Here is a 16,700-nt window from a genome sequence, read left to right as displayed (position 1 = left end):
CAAGATATCTCACTGCTTACTTTTTAGATACTTTATAATACATAATATGTATGCTATTTTCTTAATTTCTACTTTGTTCATCCAACACTTACTGACTGTCTGTCCTTCGTGGAAGATCTGTTTTTCTGCATTTGTTTCGTCATATCTAAAACAAGGGTCTACAATGGAGAATGTTGTAAATTGTTAAGATTTTAAACCCCTTTAAGGCAAATGTGTAATTTTTAGGCAGTTAGAGCTGCTTCGAGTAGATCCTCCAATAAATGTTTTCATCAATTTTATCAATGATTCAACAGATTATAGAACTGCTGCCTATTTTAAACAGTTCAAAAACGGCAAAGTTAAAAATGATGATATTTTACTCATTTCTATTTGATGACACGACATTCTGGAAGAAAAGCGTTTTGCCTGATATCCATAGTGTTAAGCAGTTGGTTTGAATGAGTGTTATCGTGGTTTTCCAAGGGATTAATCTTCTTTTCCACATTTATGTAGAAACTAACCTGATGTGAGGTGACTTTCAAAATATTATCCCATATTATCTGTTACCTTAAGTTTGTTAAAAAATGATTAAACTGCTCTTAACAATGAAAAGCAAGACACTTGTTTAGTCTCTATTTAACATAGTGCTGCTGGATCCTATACATTAATGTGACAGCATTCAATTTAGACTTAAGTCATGCTGGAACAGTGACCTAAATGTTCCAAGGCTCAACCTAGAAAGTACGGTTTGAAGTCGAGACTTTTACAGATAGGTGACTCGGGGGCTTACAGATATTTAAACATGAGGCCGAACATATTAAATTTCCAGCACATTTACAGGGTGAAGTGCATGTTTAAATGGCGCTAAGGAGACAGAAAGAGAAAGAGAGAGTTGAAGAAAGGGCAAGAGTACAGTACCTCCATAGTCTGAGACTGGTGCATGGCTTTGATTGCATTCTGTGCCATAGCTCTGGTGGAAAACGTGACAAACGCACATCCTGTAGGGAGGGGAGGGGAGAGGAGGAGGGAGGGATGGAGGGACAGTGGAGGGGAGGAGGGGGAGGGCAGAAGGGCAGGAGGAGGAGGAGGGGAGACAAGAAAGAACAAAAACAAGACAAAAGGGTTGGACACGTCGTTGTTATAAAAAAACCCAAACAGAGATTGATACAGAGAACAGCTCACAGGCAGACAACAGTGTTCTCAGTTGCTGTGGAAACAACAGCCGAAAAACGAAAACAGTGTCATGACAAACCCACCACACCCCCCCTAACCCCATCCCCATCCCACCACCTCACCCATCCACAGCCACCACAGGACATCTGAGACAACCACAATCGCCATTGGGGCTTTAGACTGACTGTTGATGCCGTCCCCGTCTCCTTCCTCCTCCTTCCTCCTCCTCATCGTCTCTCTCTGTCTCTTATTCTGTTCTCTCGCTCCTACACACTGAACGAATTAGTCATACCTGAATTCAACTGCTCTCTCCTCTCAACAATTCAACAATGTAAATCAGTCGAAATTTGCATGAAAGCGATTTGAATTCATTTGGTCCTGTATTGTGTGTCTGATTGGGTGCCCTCTTTCTCTCACTGTCAAACAGGAAAGAGATGTGGTGGTGGTGGGGCGGGGCGAGCTGGGACAATGTATCTCCACTGGGCTCAAGAAGACGGGAATCAGATAGAAAATCATATTAATTCAATCCACAGAGACGAGGAGGAGAGAGGAAGAGATGAAAGGAGGTGTGGTCGACCTCCTCCGTGACTGACACTGATTTAAGCCAATCAAGATTGGACGCAGCCAGAGGCGGATTTAGGGGAGTTTATTATTGGTTGTTTGTGGGTAGGGGGTGATGCAAGGTTGTGTTTGTCTGGCTGGTTAGGGAGTGATTAGAGGAGATAATGTGAGAAGTGCTTCAACAACCCCCCGGACTAATAATATGCTAACAAACTCACCAAGCCATGTTAGCGCAGCCAGGCCTGAACCGATTACACACATGTTCACACACAGACACACACAGAGACGCACACGTATTCAGGTTTGGCTGGCTGACTTGGCAATAGAGGAAAAAAAACGAATAGCCTGGGTCATCAGATAGACTCGCCTTGGCTGTGTGGATGGGATGAAAGGGCAGAGAGGAAAGAGAGAGGAGAAATTGTGAGGATGGATAATGCAACAGGGAGCAAGAGAGAGGAAGGACAGATGTCAGATGAGTGTTGAGGAATAGATGCGATCATTGTCCTCTTCCACCTCTATCAAAAGCCTGCTGTTGCTGTGATAGAACGAGGCTGGGAGTGACGGATGGTCAGTTTTTCTCCTGCTTACATCCACCACAAAGATTTCAGACAGAGGCTTTTCCCTGAGAATAGAAAAACATGCCCTTGTAGAGGGCATGCATTGCTACAGTAATAGTCTTATCATGTCTTTTGACCCCTTTTGTAGCAAAAATCTTTTTGATAACCTCACATGTGTACATCAAACTAAGTTTAATTCACCAGATGCAACACAAATGCGCTTCTTTAGAGAGGACTGGCTGCTCAACAATAGTTGGGAATCGAAAGACTGCCTCATAAAAAAAAGAAAAAGTAGTTTCTTTAGACAATTCAAAAAAGACTATTCTCTGTCAGAAGCAAAGATGCAAGTAGCACAAAATTGTTTTAGTTTCAGAAGGAGGTTGAGCTGAATGACTGGGTGTAAAAAAAATCCTAACTCTGGTTCCATTTGCTTATGAAAAGTCAATAATGGTCTATAATCTAATCTTAAGCAAGTCGTTTTAGTTTCCTTTATGTAAACCAAACTAAAACATCAGACTTTCACGCCAGTAATTAAGGTTTTTATATGTCATTCTGTCTTTCAATATTGTCTACATTGAGTGCTGGTTTCTTTTAACCATGACCACAATCTTTCCCTAACATTAATTACCGTAAAACCTTGAATAATAGCCCAGGCTTTTATTTGCTAAATCACTGAATTGACCCTGCCTATATTTGGGACAGGCCTTTAATTCCTTTTGCACAAAACTGAAACTACTATGAAACAGTTTATTCATTTCAAACAGAATAATTCTTGTATAAAAATGTCATTCATTTGATCCAGCTCCGACAGACGGGCTTTTATTTTGAAGTAACATCACGAAAACATCACGGTGCAGGGTGAGAGAAGTGTGGCTGAAGTTAGCATAGAGCGATGGACTTCACATGACAGGATTCACAACTTGGATAAATTTTTATGAAAAGCTTTTTTTTGTTGATTCTTTTGATGGATGGACCTTTACGGACTAAAGGAATATAAATAATCAAGGAACGGACAAATTGGGATTTCACGAGCGCTTCAAAGTTAATGGCACTTTTTTTCCTTTCCTCTCTTGTTACACCGGTAAATCTATCAGAATTAGACTTTGGGTCTTGTTGCTTCCGTTAAATGCACTGAACGACTGAATTGTGGAGAATCCAACCGATCTAACGATGTGTAGCATGTCCATACTGACACATTGATCATATGTTTAAACATTAATATTTGTATTAACGATCTGAGCAGCTGAGAAGCAGCTAAAGCCGGCGACCCTGCGGGGTTTAAGAGGTTTTATACATCCAAAGAACTATAAAAACTAGACCAGGCGTTTAATTGAGGCAGGCATATATTTGTCAAAACGTGTTAAAGGAGGTAGGCGGCTATTTGGGACTCGGCTATTAAATAATAAATTAATAAAGTTTTACGGTAACTAGTTTAGTTGTGTTGGAAAAGGACTTGCTGAAACTGGGAAGGCCTGGATAACACACACATGAATCTAAGAAATAAAATGGGTTGGAATATTGAGTGTTTTTAAGGTTAATGTAAATTTAATTTTGCCATCAGGCCCCTAGACTGCTAAATTGTTTTTACCTCTAGCAGCGTTATGGAGCGGTTTTATTATGAGTGGCTTCCATTTGTTTTACTTTATGATCTTTTGTCACCACCTTTAACCAGGTTTTTATCATTTACTCAGGTTGTTAAACCAATATCTACATTATTCAGTCTCAAAATGATTGTTCCTTTTGCAGATGGACCTGCTTCTGATCTTTAAATGAATCAATTACCTCCTTTTTTTTTATGTCTTTGCCAACTGAAAGTTATAGTTTATTCACCTTTCATATAAAACTGCCTTAGTGCCTTAACATTAGAGAGGTAAAAAAGTAATAAAAAGAGACTCAAGGTTATCAGATTCTGCGGCACTGACCTAGTAAACATTGTGATGTGTCCTTTACAGTGCCGGGCTGCTGTGCTAGCTGGTGTGACTGTAGAGAGGACATTCGAAAAAGGGGTCATTTTTTCTACTGATTCAGGGGACTGTCTATTTTAGACGGGCAACATTCTGTCATTCAACTGCGTAATTTCTTGGAGGTTGCCCCATCCTCTGCAAAGAAGTACCGCTGCAAAACTGGATCAGTTCTGGAGGGGGCTTCCATTTGGGTTAGCCCTCCAGACTGATCACGTTAGGCCCTGACTCTATTTATAAAACTGGTCAGCTACATCGTCATTGGTTGTCATCAAATGGAAACTCCTGAGTTTGTCTCCCATTGGCAGAATACCCCACCCCACACACACACAAACACACAAAAAAGTCTTCTTTGGCTGGTTTCTGTAGCTTAATCCTGTTGGAGCTTCTAAATAAAGAATTCCTCAGCGCTTGAACATTGATTCACTGATGTCAAAGCTGTTAATGAAAAAAAAAACAACAACTTTACAAGCCACACTTTCTGGCTGGTTGGTGCATGTCTTATTTTTCACGGCAGAGAGATGGGATGTGGCTTTAGTACTAAAAATACCTCACGGGCCGCATTCTGTCGTCAGCTGAGAACCAAACAGTCCTTTAATGAAAGTAGGGTAGCTCCCAAGGCCCAGCCATCCACTGGTGGTGTGATCCATATTTTATTAATAGTGGGATGGCAGAGCGCTCTTCTGATTGATACCACGATTTAATAGGGGCTCAGCAGCACAGCTAGGTGGGACTGAGGGCCTCTGGGACATACAGGCACATAGAAATCCTTAAAGACCTATTTATTTTCAACCTGGTTAGGGTTGTTTATTTACTAGCCAGACCAAGCTGGACTACCAGCATTTCCTCTTTGACTTGCGTCAGCCGCTAAGTGGTTTATATCAGTTCTCCAGAAATGAGTATTTGGCCATCACATCTGAAATATTAATGAGGACAAAAGAGAGGAGCTGAAAAGGGATGGAAGAAGGAATCGTGGGAAGGGAGGGAAGGAGGCCGATGTGGGATGTCTGGGAAAAAGAGGACAAATTGATGCAAGAGAGGATTATAGGACAGCCAGGGTGAATAGATAGAAACAGGGAGGGTGGTTCTGTTTGAAGAAGCAAAGGAACATGGGAGTTTGAGTAATTTAGTTTGAGGCAAACGTTGGTTCTAGATAGAGACAACCTTCAGCAGAAAGAAGAAGAAGACACATTGAGAAAATATAGCAAACGATTAAACATCCATAACGTCTGACAAACACAGAAAAAAATATACGTGACCAACAGATCCACATTGAACCTGCATGACAATGACAATGACAGCTCGTGTGACGGGAGGAGAACGAATAGGAGGACAGAGAGTTTAAAAAGCCCCTCCATCTCCTCAGCACATAGAAACCACAAAGGGGAGAGGGGAGGGGGGGGGGGGGGGGGGGGGGGGGGGTAAGGAGTATTGGGAAGATAGAATAAATGAGGGATTGGGCAGGTGTGTGAGTTTGTGGGGAGGAATGGTTGATGATGGAAGGTGTTGCTGTGTTACTACATGAGATATTTCTAAATGTACATGATTTGATTGAAAGATGAGGCAGCCGGTTTACGGTTGGGAGCGCTTGCAAGATTTGTTCTACTGCATGAACTGAAAATGGGACAATTTTTAGAGTGGTTATTTTTAACCCTAGACCTGAAACCTACCGTAGTTTGTTGGAGAATACAGTCAAATACAGGAGTCGACAAGTCCAATTGGTCTGACTGCTTGTTAAAAGGCACTTTGGTTAGAGTACATTACGTGCATTACACGGCCTCAATGTGCGCAAATTACACATAAGCAAACATGCACTGAATTCAAGAGGCAGACTATTTTCCTTTGCCTAGTGGAGGTAGTGGTGGTAGCTCGTACCCTTCTTCAAATCAAGCGACGGAACATACAATTGTTCAGATTTAGCTCTGTGACTTTGGAACAGACTCCCGCCAGGTATCAGAGTGGCCAAATCAGTCCTCGCTTCTTCTCCAATTAAGAAAAGGAAAGGGTTGCTATTGCATGGATTTTCTGTGTTATTTTAATAGCTCATGATTTGCTTGAAATTCTGCTTTCTATGGCTGAAATTCAAACCACGATACTACATTAGTACAGATTTATTTGTGTATGTAACATCAGCAATGTGTGGTCAGATTCATATTCACTTTTACTTATTCTTTGATCAAACACTTGCTTATTTAAATAAAATATTAGACTTTATTTAGGCAATGCTCTTGTACTGCTGCACAAAGCTGAACTTTGCAGTATTTTGTTGAATGAAGAGTATGTTCCTTAAAGTATTGTTTGGTTGAGTACCAATACCCAGGTATTTTATTGGCTCAAGTAGAAGAATGACACTGATTGGACAATGAATCCTTCATGTTTGTTTAGTCTTTCCCTGACCAGTTAAGGGAATGTCTTCTATGATGTGGCTTTAAAACTGAAATTCTGCTATGTAAAATATAACCAATCCATATACTGTAAAAGCAACAAGCAGAGACACGCTTCTAGATTTGGGCAGCCAGTTTGTAAATGCCCTCAGCCTCACTATGAAAGTATCAAAGAGCTCAGGTCTGGCTTACGGTGAGGCTAAACTGGAACGGCAGGGAAGGTGAAGGATATGAATGGAGGTTAGGAGGTCAGAGGAAGAGGGGTGATCTGGGACTGAGGCTGAGAGAGCGAGAGGGGGAGAAAAAAGAGAGAGAGAGGGAAACGAGATATATAGAGCAGAAAGGAAAAAGCATTTACTCACAGTGGCCAGCACAGCCTCAAGATGTCGCTCCAGTTCATTTGAATTTACTTCCTACCAAGACTCTTTCAAAACCATGAAGGAAATCTTGGCCATTTTCCAAGAGACAGCTGGTTGAAAACAGGATCTGATACAATGGCTTTCGTAGACACATTATGAAACTACACTGTCTAGGTGAACTGATTCACTGAGACTATACGCAAAGCTTAAAACGTGTAGTGTGGAACTTCTGTCTCCCCCTTCTGACAGTGAGTGTGACATACTGCCACACTGAGTTGCTACGGTTGCTGCTCCCTTCAGCTCTGACAAACCAATCATTACATTTATTTTTCTTTTATTTATTTATTTATTTTTTTCTTTTATTTGTTTCTGTATTCTTTGGCTGTGGCCTTACAGAAAGAAATCACCTGTGCCGAATTCCAACTATACAATTTCAGCCCAATAATGGCCCGACTTGACAGATGGGCGCGACAATTGTACATTTTATCATCTGAAGCCAGCTGATGCAGCATCTGGGACACCGCACTGCTTCCTGACAAAAAGATTAGCATGTAAAAAAAAAAGAATTACACAACTTGTACGACATGCACAGAGCACTGTCGCACACACAACTGTAGACACAGTCAAGTGGACTGATGTTTGATTTAATTTCAGTGAATCTGTAACCATCTGTGGGTTGTGGTCTCACTCTCTGCACACATATACTATGCATGATGCTCAGCCACCTTAACTGCCCAGTGACCATGGTTCAAGGTTGACTTTGATTCAAAAAAACACATACTGTATAAATAGTTGTTGTTAATGCTGCTAAGTGGAACAATAAAGTCGGTCACTGGCACCTTGTTCCTCGATTTAACATCAAGTCTGCCATGTTTCTTGACAATTTTAGGGCAATAATGTATGACTATGATAAGGTAAAAATATATTTTTAATAATAACAATAAACAGATAGGTTTTTTGAATCCATAAATGCTAAAAAGAACGAGCTGATACTCTTTGTTATCAGTTACTTCAATGAAAAAAGTTTTTTATACTCTGAGACACAGCCATTGGCTCAGAAGCCCTCTTCAACCAGCCACCTCCTGTCACAAAGTGATATAGTAAAGACTTGCTACAGTACTTGAGTTTGAGTCACAACACAAGTCGACATAATGAACAGCAACAGCTGCTGGAGGCTGTTCTGGTAATAATAAACACAAGAGGTGCATTAAGTGTGAATGGAAGTGAGTCAGGGCGACACACACCTCTGCTGAGTCCGTCGGGCCCCCTGAGGATCCGGCACTCCTCAATCTGTCCGAACGCAGAGAACATGACCCGGATGTCGTTCTCGTTGCACTTCTTCGACACCATGCCGATGAACAACTTCCTGTCTTCCACCGCTGCAGAGCCAAGAAGAAGAAGGAGAAAAGAGACTTTTACACTTTTACAGCGCTATCGTGTATATATTTCAGTATTTTTTGTATTTCTTTTGTGTAATTTTTTATCTAAAGTAATGTTTAGATGGGAATTCGAGTTTCCTTGTCAAGTCACAACTAAACAAACAAGATATGATGTGTTAAATGATGAGCTTTAGAGGTGCTGGTAGATGGATTTTGTTATTTTTGTACAGAGCCAAGCTAGCCGTTTCCCTATGTTTCCAGTCTTTGTGCTATGCTATGCTAACTGCTTCATATTTACCGTACTGACATGAGAGCGGTATCAATCTTCTCGTCTAACTCTCAGCAAGAAAGTAAATACGGGTATTTCCTAAAATGCTGAGCTATTCTTTTAATTATATATATTTTTCTTAAGCACAAGCTTCCCATTACACTGCAGTTCATGGTTTCTAAAACATATAACTATGCCAATAAACTGAAAAATAGTGAAGGTGAGAGAAAGATTGGTGAGAACAAAGAGAATGAAAAATAAAAATGAAAACAAAAGGGAACGAAAAAGACAAAATGGAATGAGACAGAACAAAACACAAATCAAAAGAAACAGTCAAAGAAAGAGGGAACGAAAGAAAAAAGATGATAGGACAGAGATGAACACAGACAGAGTTCATGTATTTCATCATGCCATCTGCGAGGCTCTGATCAATGTCTCATTATCACTTCAACACTGACTGCTTGCTGAGACTCTCCAGCTTGTCCTCTCTCACCCTCTTCCTTCTCTATCCCCCTTCTTTCTCCCTCATGGATTCCTCTCTTTCTCCTTCGCTGACACAATCCCTCCTTCTCTGGTGCAATCTCGAGGAATGTGAGCCAGCTGCGCCAGGTAACGGTGAGAAACTTGGGCTGTGTCTTAGCGTATGTGAAAGTGTGAATTAGGCTGAGAGCGAAATCCTTACCGCTTGCAGAAACAATATGTGTGTGTTTGTTTATGTGTTCCCACCACATTCAATGTAATGCTAATCCAATTCATTTTTAATGAGGAAACTGTCAGCTCTTACCGCGAGGCGAAAGAGATAAGCGCTCTGTTGCACTCTGGGAAATCAATAGCACACTTGTTTATTTTGCTGTTTGAATTGTTTGTGTGTTTAAAAAACAAACCGTCGGGATACGCTGCCAAGATAAGTGTTGTTTCAAAAAGCTTTAACTCCTTTGTACACAATGTGTTTGTGTGTGTGTGTGTGCGCGCATCACTCCAGAGAAAGATTACCACAAGTCTAACAGCAATGTAATTAATTTACTCTGTGTCGATAGAAAAGAAAGAGAGGAGATATCGTTACAATTGACTGTTTCTATTTTTCGGACGAGGCACACAAGCAGGCGGGCGGTTGATAAGACTCATAAAGCCGGCTCTGGGATGATCTGGAGTCAGCTTTGCATTCTGGGATAAACTGGAACAAAATTGGCTTCATGCTGAGTTTCAACACATTAAGGGACACCGAAAAAAGTTTAGTGAAAAAACAAAAACAAAAATTTACCAATAATGTTATCTCTCTGTACATCTCTCCATCTCTTTCTCCTCTTCCATCTCCTCCACTGACTAAACTAATAAACCTCTGAGCTGCCTGGGTTTATTAAAGGTCATTACCATTAAGTGGATGGATATGTTACGTATGGTCTGCTCTATATTTCACCATTCTGGCTATGAGTATTGGCTGCTTTATTAAGTTCCACAACCGTTACCCTGACGGTTATGTCTTATAAAGTCGTTTTGCGTCATATTTCAGTGGAGCGGAGGATGGCTTTTATAAGGATTTCTCCCCTGCCTTGCTGGATACTGTCATTTCATTGTATTCCCCTGCAGTGGACAGTGATATAGCAGGTGGCTTATGATTCTACTCCATCGTCTGTGTCAGCCAGAAGGACTCCTCCGTGATGTAAAGTTATGGCAAAGCCCCTGCTTTTACACACACAGGGTTCCTGTAGGTGTCAGAAAAACACGTTTGAAACTTTAAAATCATTTTTGAAACGACCTGCAACTGGATTTTAATGGTCAGTTCATCCAATCATGGTTTTATCCATTTTCATATTCTGCTCAATTACGCAGCTTTAAGGGTCAGTTCATCCAAATTGCAAAAACACACATTTTCTCACTTAGCCATGCAAATAATTTCAGTTTTATTTGCCAAAATTTTCTGATATCTGCTGCTGAGATTATTGAGCTCTGCCACCCTGAAAAATCCACAGGCATTGCTGGCACCAATTTGAACTGCCGTTGTGTTTTCTGAAATGTAGTTTTTAAATTTTCTGCATTGCAACAAAATTTTTATTAATCGTCGTAACATTTGAGTGGCTGTAAAAGCATCAGCAGCAAACAAATATCCTCCCATGGATGAATTACCCACAAGGTAGAAGGGTCCCTGAGCCAGAGCCTCATTTCAGAGTGAAAATGGCAAAACAACAGCCAAAAAAAAAATCACTCGAAGGTTGTCTCACAAAAAGAAGACACTTTTGATTGGGTGTAGAACGTTTAAGTTTAGTTTGATTTGGTTTAGTATTGACAGCATGCAATCTGATGGAAGAGATTGAAAAACTGTGCACTTGACCACCAAATATGGGTCAGCTTTTAAAGACATCATTGTCCAGCGGCCTGTCATTTCATTATCCCACAGTGCTTCAACAGATGATAAAAACTAAACTAGAAACCTGAACTCTGCAGAGGCAAGAAGGAAATTACATTATGCGTTTCTACAATTTCGGTGAACTGACCCTCAAAACTGAGTAATTGAGCAGAATCTTAAAATAGATACCAAATCAGATTTTGTCCACAGTGTTTGCTTGCTTCTCCCACTGAACTGCAACTTTAATAACACTGTATTTTAGTTTCCAAATCTACCTCGAATAAATGTCACTGAACACGATGAACCTGACAAATTACACAGAATGTTATTGCTGCATAAAACGGAAACCAATTAAAAACAGATTTAAATAACAAAATTCAGACCTTGTAAAATTATCTTTAAATACGCAATGTCCTGTGTCCCTACATTAACTGTTTCTATCTCTTGGTATATGTAAAATATAGCGTTTATAGATCAAAATTCCTCTCTTTCTGCATGCTGTGAAACATTATGATATTTCTAATGACTCTTCTGGAACTTGAGGCTGGATAAATAAAATTTTATCCAATCAAATATTAAGGCACCTGACTTCTTTAACTCATGGGTCATATAGTACAGTAGGGGCAAAAGTAGAAGGTGTGTGTTTTAATGCCGATTGGAGAAAACCTTGTTTATATTTCCAAAAACTACACTACCCAGCTGTTTCAGGAAATGTTTAAAAAAAATGAAACTGTGTATTTGTTTTTCAGTAGGATGCAGTGGTCTTGGAGGCTGAGTGCTTTAGACATAGCAGGAAAGTCATTAAGTATTTATAGTAAGACTAGAGTTATTAGACTAACACACGTTGGACGTCGTCTTTTCATGGGATTTGTTGACAAATAAGAGAAATGTAGAATAACGCCTCTCTTATCATTTAAAGACACCCGGATACTTCCCCTAGTATACACTGTCCAATACCTTCTTCATTACAATGAGGAGGAATGGAGAAAGTGGCCCTGTATAGGAAATCAATTCAGAACTGGATCTGCAATATGTAGTTTGGAAATGGGGTGACCTGAGGACAGAGTGTGTGACAGTGCTCTTTTGTGTGTGTGTGTGTGTGTGTGTGTGTGTGTGTGTGTGTGCGCGCACGAGAGGGATGCATTTAAGCAAGTTTGTGTGTAGGAGAGTGCATGCAGCATGTTTGTATGAATGAACAGCCACAGGGGAGAGAGGCGGGTTCACCACAAGGCCAAAACGATTCAACTTTCACTGACCTCCTTCCGAAGCACCTTAATAATTCATCACACATATAAAAGTATATTTATATATATTAGCATTTCCCACCATCGCTCTTTTTCTCTGTTCCTCTCTATGTCTCTCTCTCAGTCTTTCGCCCCCAGTCCCTCGTCCTGTCTGCCAGTCAAGCAGCGAGCAAACACATGGGTGAGATAGCTATTATGAGGCAAATTCAAAAAGGCTATTGATGCATGTGTGTGTGATATTGATGCGTCTGTCAGTGTGTGTGTGTGTGTTTCCACTCACCATTAGATTTCTCACTGTCTGCAGGTTTCATCTGAATGGGGTGGTGCATCTGTAGAGACAGGAAAGAAAGATTAAATATATGAAATGCTGCACACAAACACAATCAGACGTTACCCTGCACTTACTCACATTATTTCAGGTGCCTCAGATCCAAATTAAATCCAGATATGGTTTAAACATTCATTCATTTATATGTGTATGCATCTCAATTAGCCAGATATAAGATTTAATAGCCAGTTTTTTCTGTGCACAAATCTTGCTCAGCCATAAAACACTTGAGTCCAGACGGTGTTGGTACGGCACCTAAAGCAGTTTGCCAATTTGTTAATAACACCAGAAGAAGATAAAGAACAAGAGGAAGAAGAACAAGAGCAACATTTCAAGAGCAAGTATAAGAACAAGATGGAGGAGAATAAAAAGTACAAAACCAAGAAGGGGAAGTAGAATAACAACAACAAACACAACAATGAAGAACAAGTAGCAGCAACTGAGAGTTTCTGAATACTGTGCTCCCACTCCCAAGGTGATTTCACCAATCAGCATCTCTGAGACCCATGTTTCATGTTATTAAAATGGAATCTACATCTGATCACATGGCTTTTGCATTTACTCCTGCTAATTAATATGAACTCTACTTGCTTTTCCTTTGCAGAGGACTGACCGCATCTGTAGGGTTTTTGCCAAGCTTGGTTCTGATAGCAGAGAGGTTTTAAGAGGAGTTAAGTGACCTTTCAACTTGCTGCCTGTATATCTTTCTTAATAATGTGACCAAACTGAACATGTCATTTAAACCCCTCTGAGATTCAATCACAACGGGACCCAGACCAACTTCAGATGTGGTCTGTACAATCAGGAGCACTGTGAATACAACTTGCATTTATTTGCTTTTTCCTTACACAGAGATAAGATATCAAGATACAGATTGTATGTTTATACCAGGTATAAATGGGGTAAATAGTTGCATTTACGTGTGTCTTATTAGATCCTGGATACCTCTTTGATGTGCCCAAGAAGCAGTTTATGTAAGCTGAATGATGATGATTTTATTTTATTTTTTTAGGTGGCCGGTCTTCCTTTATGGAAAACAAGAAAACACTTCACAGATGAGAAGGCTTTGTCACCTCTCTCCCTCTCCCTCTCGCCTTGTTTCAATCTCTCCTCCTTCTGTCCCTTTTTTTTTTATTCCTTCCATCTCTCTTTCCTTTATGGGAGATTATGTGGCTGTTTGATCTGCGGAGAGACGAATGACAGTGATTCTCCAAATCTAGCCCGGTATCAATCACACTCAGAGTCAAATACCAGCCACGAGTGTGTGTCTGCATGTGTGCATAAGTGTGTGTGCATCCGTATAAGTGTGTATGTGCCCCGTCTTACCCATAACGCCCCTGGGCTCAGTCACGCTGTGACAGAAGGCTTTGATCTTCTGATTCTATCACACACCTTTATCCCAACTCTCTCCCTCTTGCTCTCTTCCTTACGATCCTCACTCTCTGCTTTTTGTTCTGTCTCCCAGACCTATCCCAGACACACTCACACCCGTATGTCCGTTCATTAGTTTCCTATCCTGCCTGATGGGGGCAGTCAATGGTGGAGGATGGAAGAAATAGAGAAAGACTGAATTTAATCTGCATCTGCACCTGACGCCTACAAGTAAACTGAAGGCAAAGAATTAACTGACTCTGTCCAAAATATATCACCAAAAAAACCCCAAAACAAACCATCATTGCAGCTATGAAACTAGCCGATACACCCAGCAACTAAACCCTGTGTTATTTTAAAGATTCGGCTGAATATTCTGATGGCTAACCAAGTGATTAGTGATGCGTTTCGGGCAGAAATGTCTGCACGTACAGTAGGTAGAGAAAGCTTGAAATACTGAAAGAAAAACTGCATTGAGAAAGAAGAAGAAAGGAAGGAAAAAATGTAAGAGAAATTCTGTGACATTTGAACAACTTGTGATTTGTGATGCATTTCAGTCACACAAGTCTGCATACAGTATGGGGAAAGAAAAAAAAAGAAAGAAAGGACTACCATTAGAAAGCAAATGAAGAAGGATGAAAAGAAACAAAATTCAGTATAATAGTGAAATTCAGTGACGGCTAAATGTAAACAAAGATGTTAAAAAAAGAAAGCAAAACTACAGTAATAAAGAAAAAGTGGAAAAAGGTAAAATAGAAACATTATTATTGATGGTTTGACATGCAGTTTGCGATGCATTTTCATGCAAAGGTCTGCATATAGGAAAAAAAAAAAAGAGCAACAATAAGAAAAAAATGAGAAAGAAAGTAAAAACTAAATTTAAATGATATTCAGTGATGATTGAAAGCTTTAACTTGCAGTTTACGGTGTGCATGAGATGCAAACATCTGCATGAAGGGCGATAAAAAAAACAAAAGGACATAAAGACAAGGAAGCAAGAACGACAGAGGGGAAAGAAAGAAAGAAAGAAAATCTGAGCAATAAACAGTGGCAGTGACAGAGACATGGTGAGAGAAAGATCACAAGGTAAAAAAGAACCAAGAGAGGAGGAGAGACAGGAGGAGGGAAGCGGGTCATAGACACTGGACAGTCAGGAATAGTCGATAACCCTTCAGGCTGCAGTCTCAGTACAGTATCACTAACACAAGGACAGATGCAGGGACATGGATGAGGTGTGTGTGTGTGTGTGTGTGTGTGTGTGTGTGTGTGTGTGTGTGTGTGTGGAGCCACATCAAAAGGAGGAAAGTCATGTCAAAGCAAACCTGGAAGTCACATCAAGTCAGTTCTCGTTAATCCATTTCAAAGTCTGTCCTCCAAAGGCAAAAAACAAAAACAAAAAAACAAAAGCCATGACAACATCTGACGTGCTGCCGTCATTCACTCTTGAAAAACAAAAGCTGCCACACACACACACACCCCCACACCCACACACACAGGTACAAAAACTCGGTCTGGTTTTCAGGCGTCTCCTCCTCAGGTCTGTCTACCTAGAATGCCCGGCGGGTGGCGGCGCTGTCGACATGTTTGATCTCGGTGAGCTCCCGCCGAGAACCACAACGCAAGACTCTCCTCTGCTATCCCACAATGCCACAGTGCTATTTCTTCTTGCCTGGCAGGCCCACAGCCGCAGTCTGCCATTCATTATGCGCTCAGCAGGAGCCCAGCAAAACTACTAGGTCCTCGCTGCGCTCAGGCTCATAAAAAGCACAGAGAACCAACAACTTCACTAGGTAAAGCCATGTGTGCAGCCGGCATGATGCTGCGCTGGCATTTAGCTTTACAAATGTATCTGTCTAGTCAGTAGGCTGCTTAATCTACTTCCTGTTTTCCTGTTACATCCTCCATGAGAGTTAATTCCTCCTCCTGTCCCCAAAACCTCTTTTCTAGTTTCTTCTTCTCTGCTCTGCAATGAACTGAATGAACTCTTGTTTTCTTTGGTAATTATTTCATTGAAATGGTCCTCATAAGCCACTATAAAGAACTGCATACTAATTAATCAGAACATGAAATACAAAAATGAGCTGAATACTTTACAGGGCAGCTGTACTGTTAATGACACAAAGTTATTTCCTGATGTATTATTATTACGTCATAAAAGTTTGTCTGAGCTTTAAGGGGATTATTATCTGCTTGTAATGTAGCCGCAGTGCACTTGAAGTAAAGTGTCTTCATTTGTTTTTAATCATTTTAGAGCACTTGAATTGCCTTATTACAAACTGCATAGTTCAGTTCTGATTGACTGAGTCACACTGGGCGCCGCTGTAAAACACATGATAAATGCACACCTTTGAAAATCGATTAACATTTAATTTACATATTAATGTGCAAACTGAAAGTCACCACTTACACCACTAATAATGAGTTGCTAAGCCACCATGTTGTCCTACTGTTTAAGAATTACAGCGCTGAGAACAACACCTTCTATTTGCTTCTCTACAATATTATATTTATAAGCCTGTTATAAAGTTGTTTGATTTAAAGTTTCGTCAGCAGCAGTTACATGGGCACCAAAATCCGTAGTGATTGTCTGTTTGTTCATGTCTAAATTAAATTAAATTTGATGGCTTTATTCATCCTACAGGAGATTATAATTTTTTCTCCTCAACTTAGTTCAACTCTGTGTTTTGCTTCGAGAAAACTCACTGAGTTACAGCTGCTAGCTAGCAGAACAGAGGCTATAGCTGAGAGATAGGCAGGGATTTCAGGTCTTCTACATCATGTCTTTTTTTGGG

The 16,700-nt window shown here is 40.4% G+C and overlaps 1 protein-coding gene across 16 annotated transcripts in view; it reads right to left on the bottom strand.

Annotated features, from left to right (window-relative positions):
* The window catches only part of celf2 (cugbp, Elav-like family member 2), a 492,311-nt gene that overhangs the window by 29,902 nt on the left and 445,709 nt on the right, over positions 1-16,700 (bottom strand). For all 16 annotated transcript variants that reach the window (XM_046072690.1, XM_046072689.1, XM_046072691.1 and 13 more), the window contains 3 exons: positions 12,490-12,538; positions 8,219-8,353; positions 898-977 (listed from right to left, as the gene is read on the bottom strand). In XM_046072690.1, coding sequence (XP_045928646.1) covers positions 898-977; positions 8,219-8,353; positions 12,490-12,538 — 264 coding nt within the window. The remainder of the gene's footprint in view (positions 1-897; positions 978-8,218; positions 8,354-12,489; positions 12,539-16,700) is intronic.

Source organism: Micropterus dolomieu, linkage group LG16 (genome assembly GCF_021292245.1).
Source record: "Micropterus dolomieu isolate WLL.071019.BEF.003 ecotype Adirondacks linkage group LG16, ASM2129224v1, whole genome shotgun sequence".
Taxonomy (NCBI): domain Eukaryota; kingdom Metazoa; phylum Chordata; class Actinopteri; order Centrarchiformes; family Centrarchidae; genus Micropterus; species Micropterus dolomieu.
The sequence above is the reverse complement of the archived record's forward strand: the minus strand, read 5'-3'. Positions and strand labels throughout refer to the sequence as shown.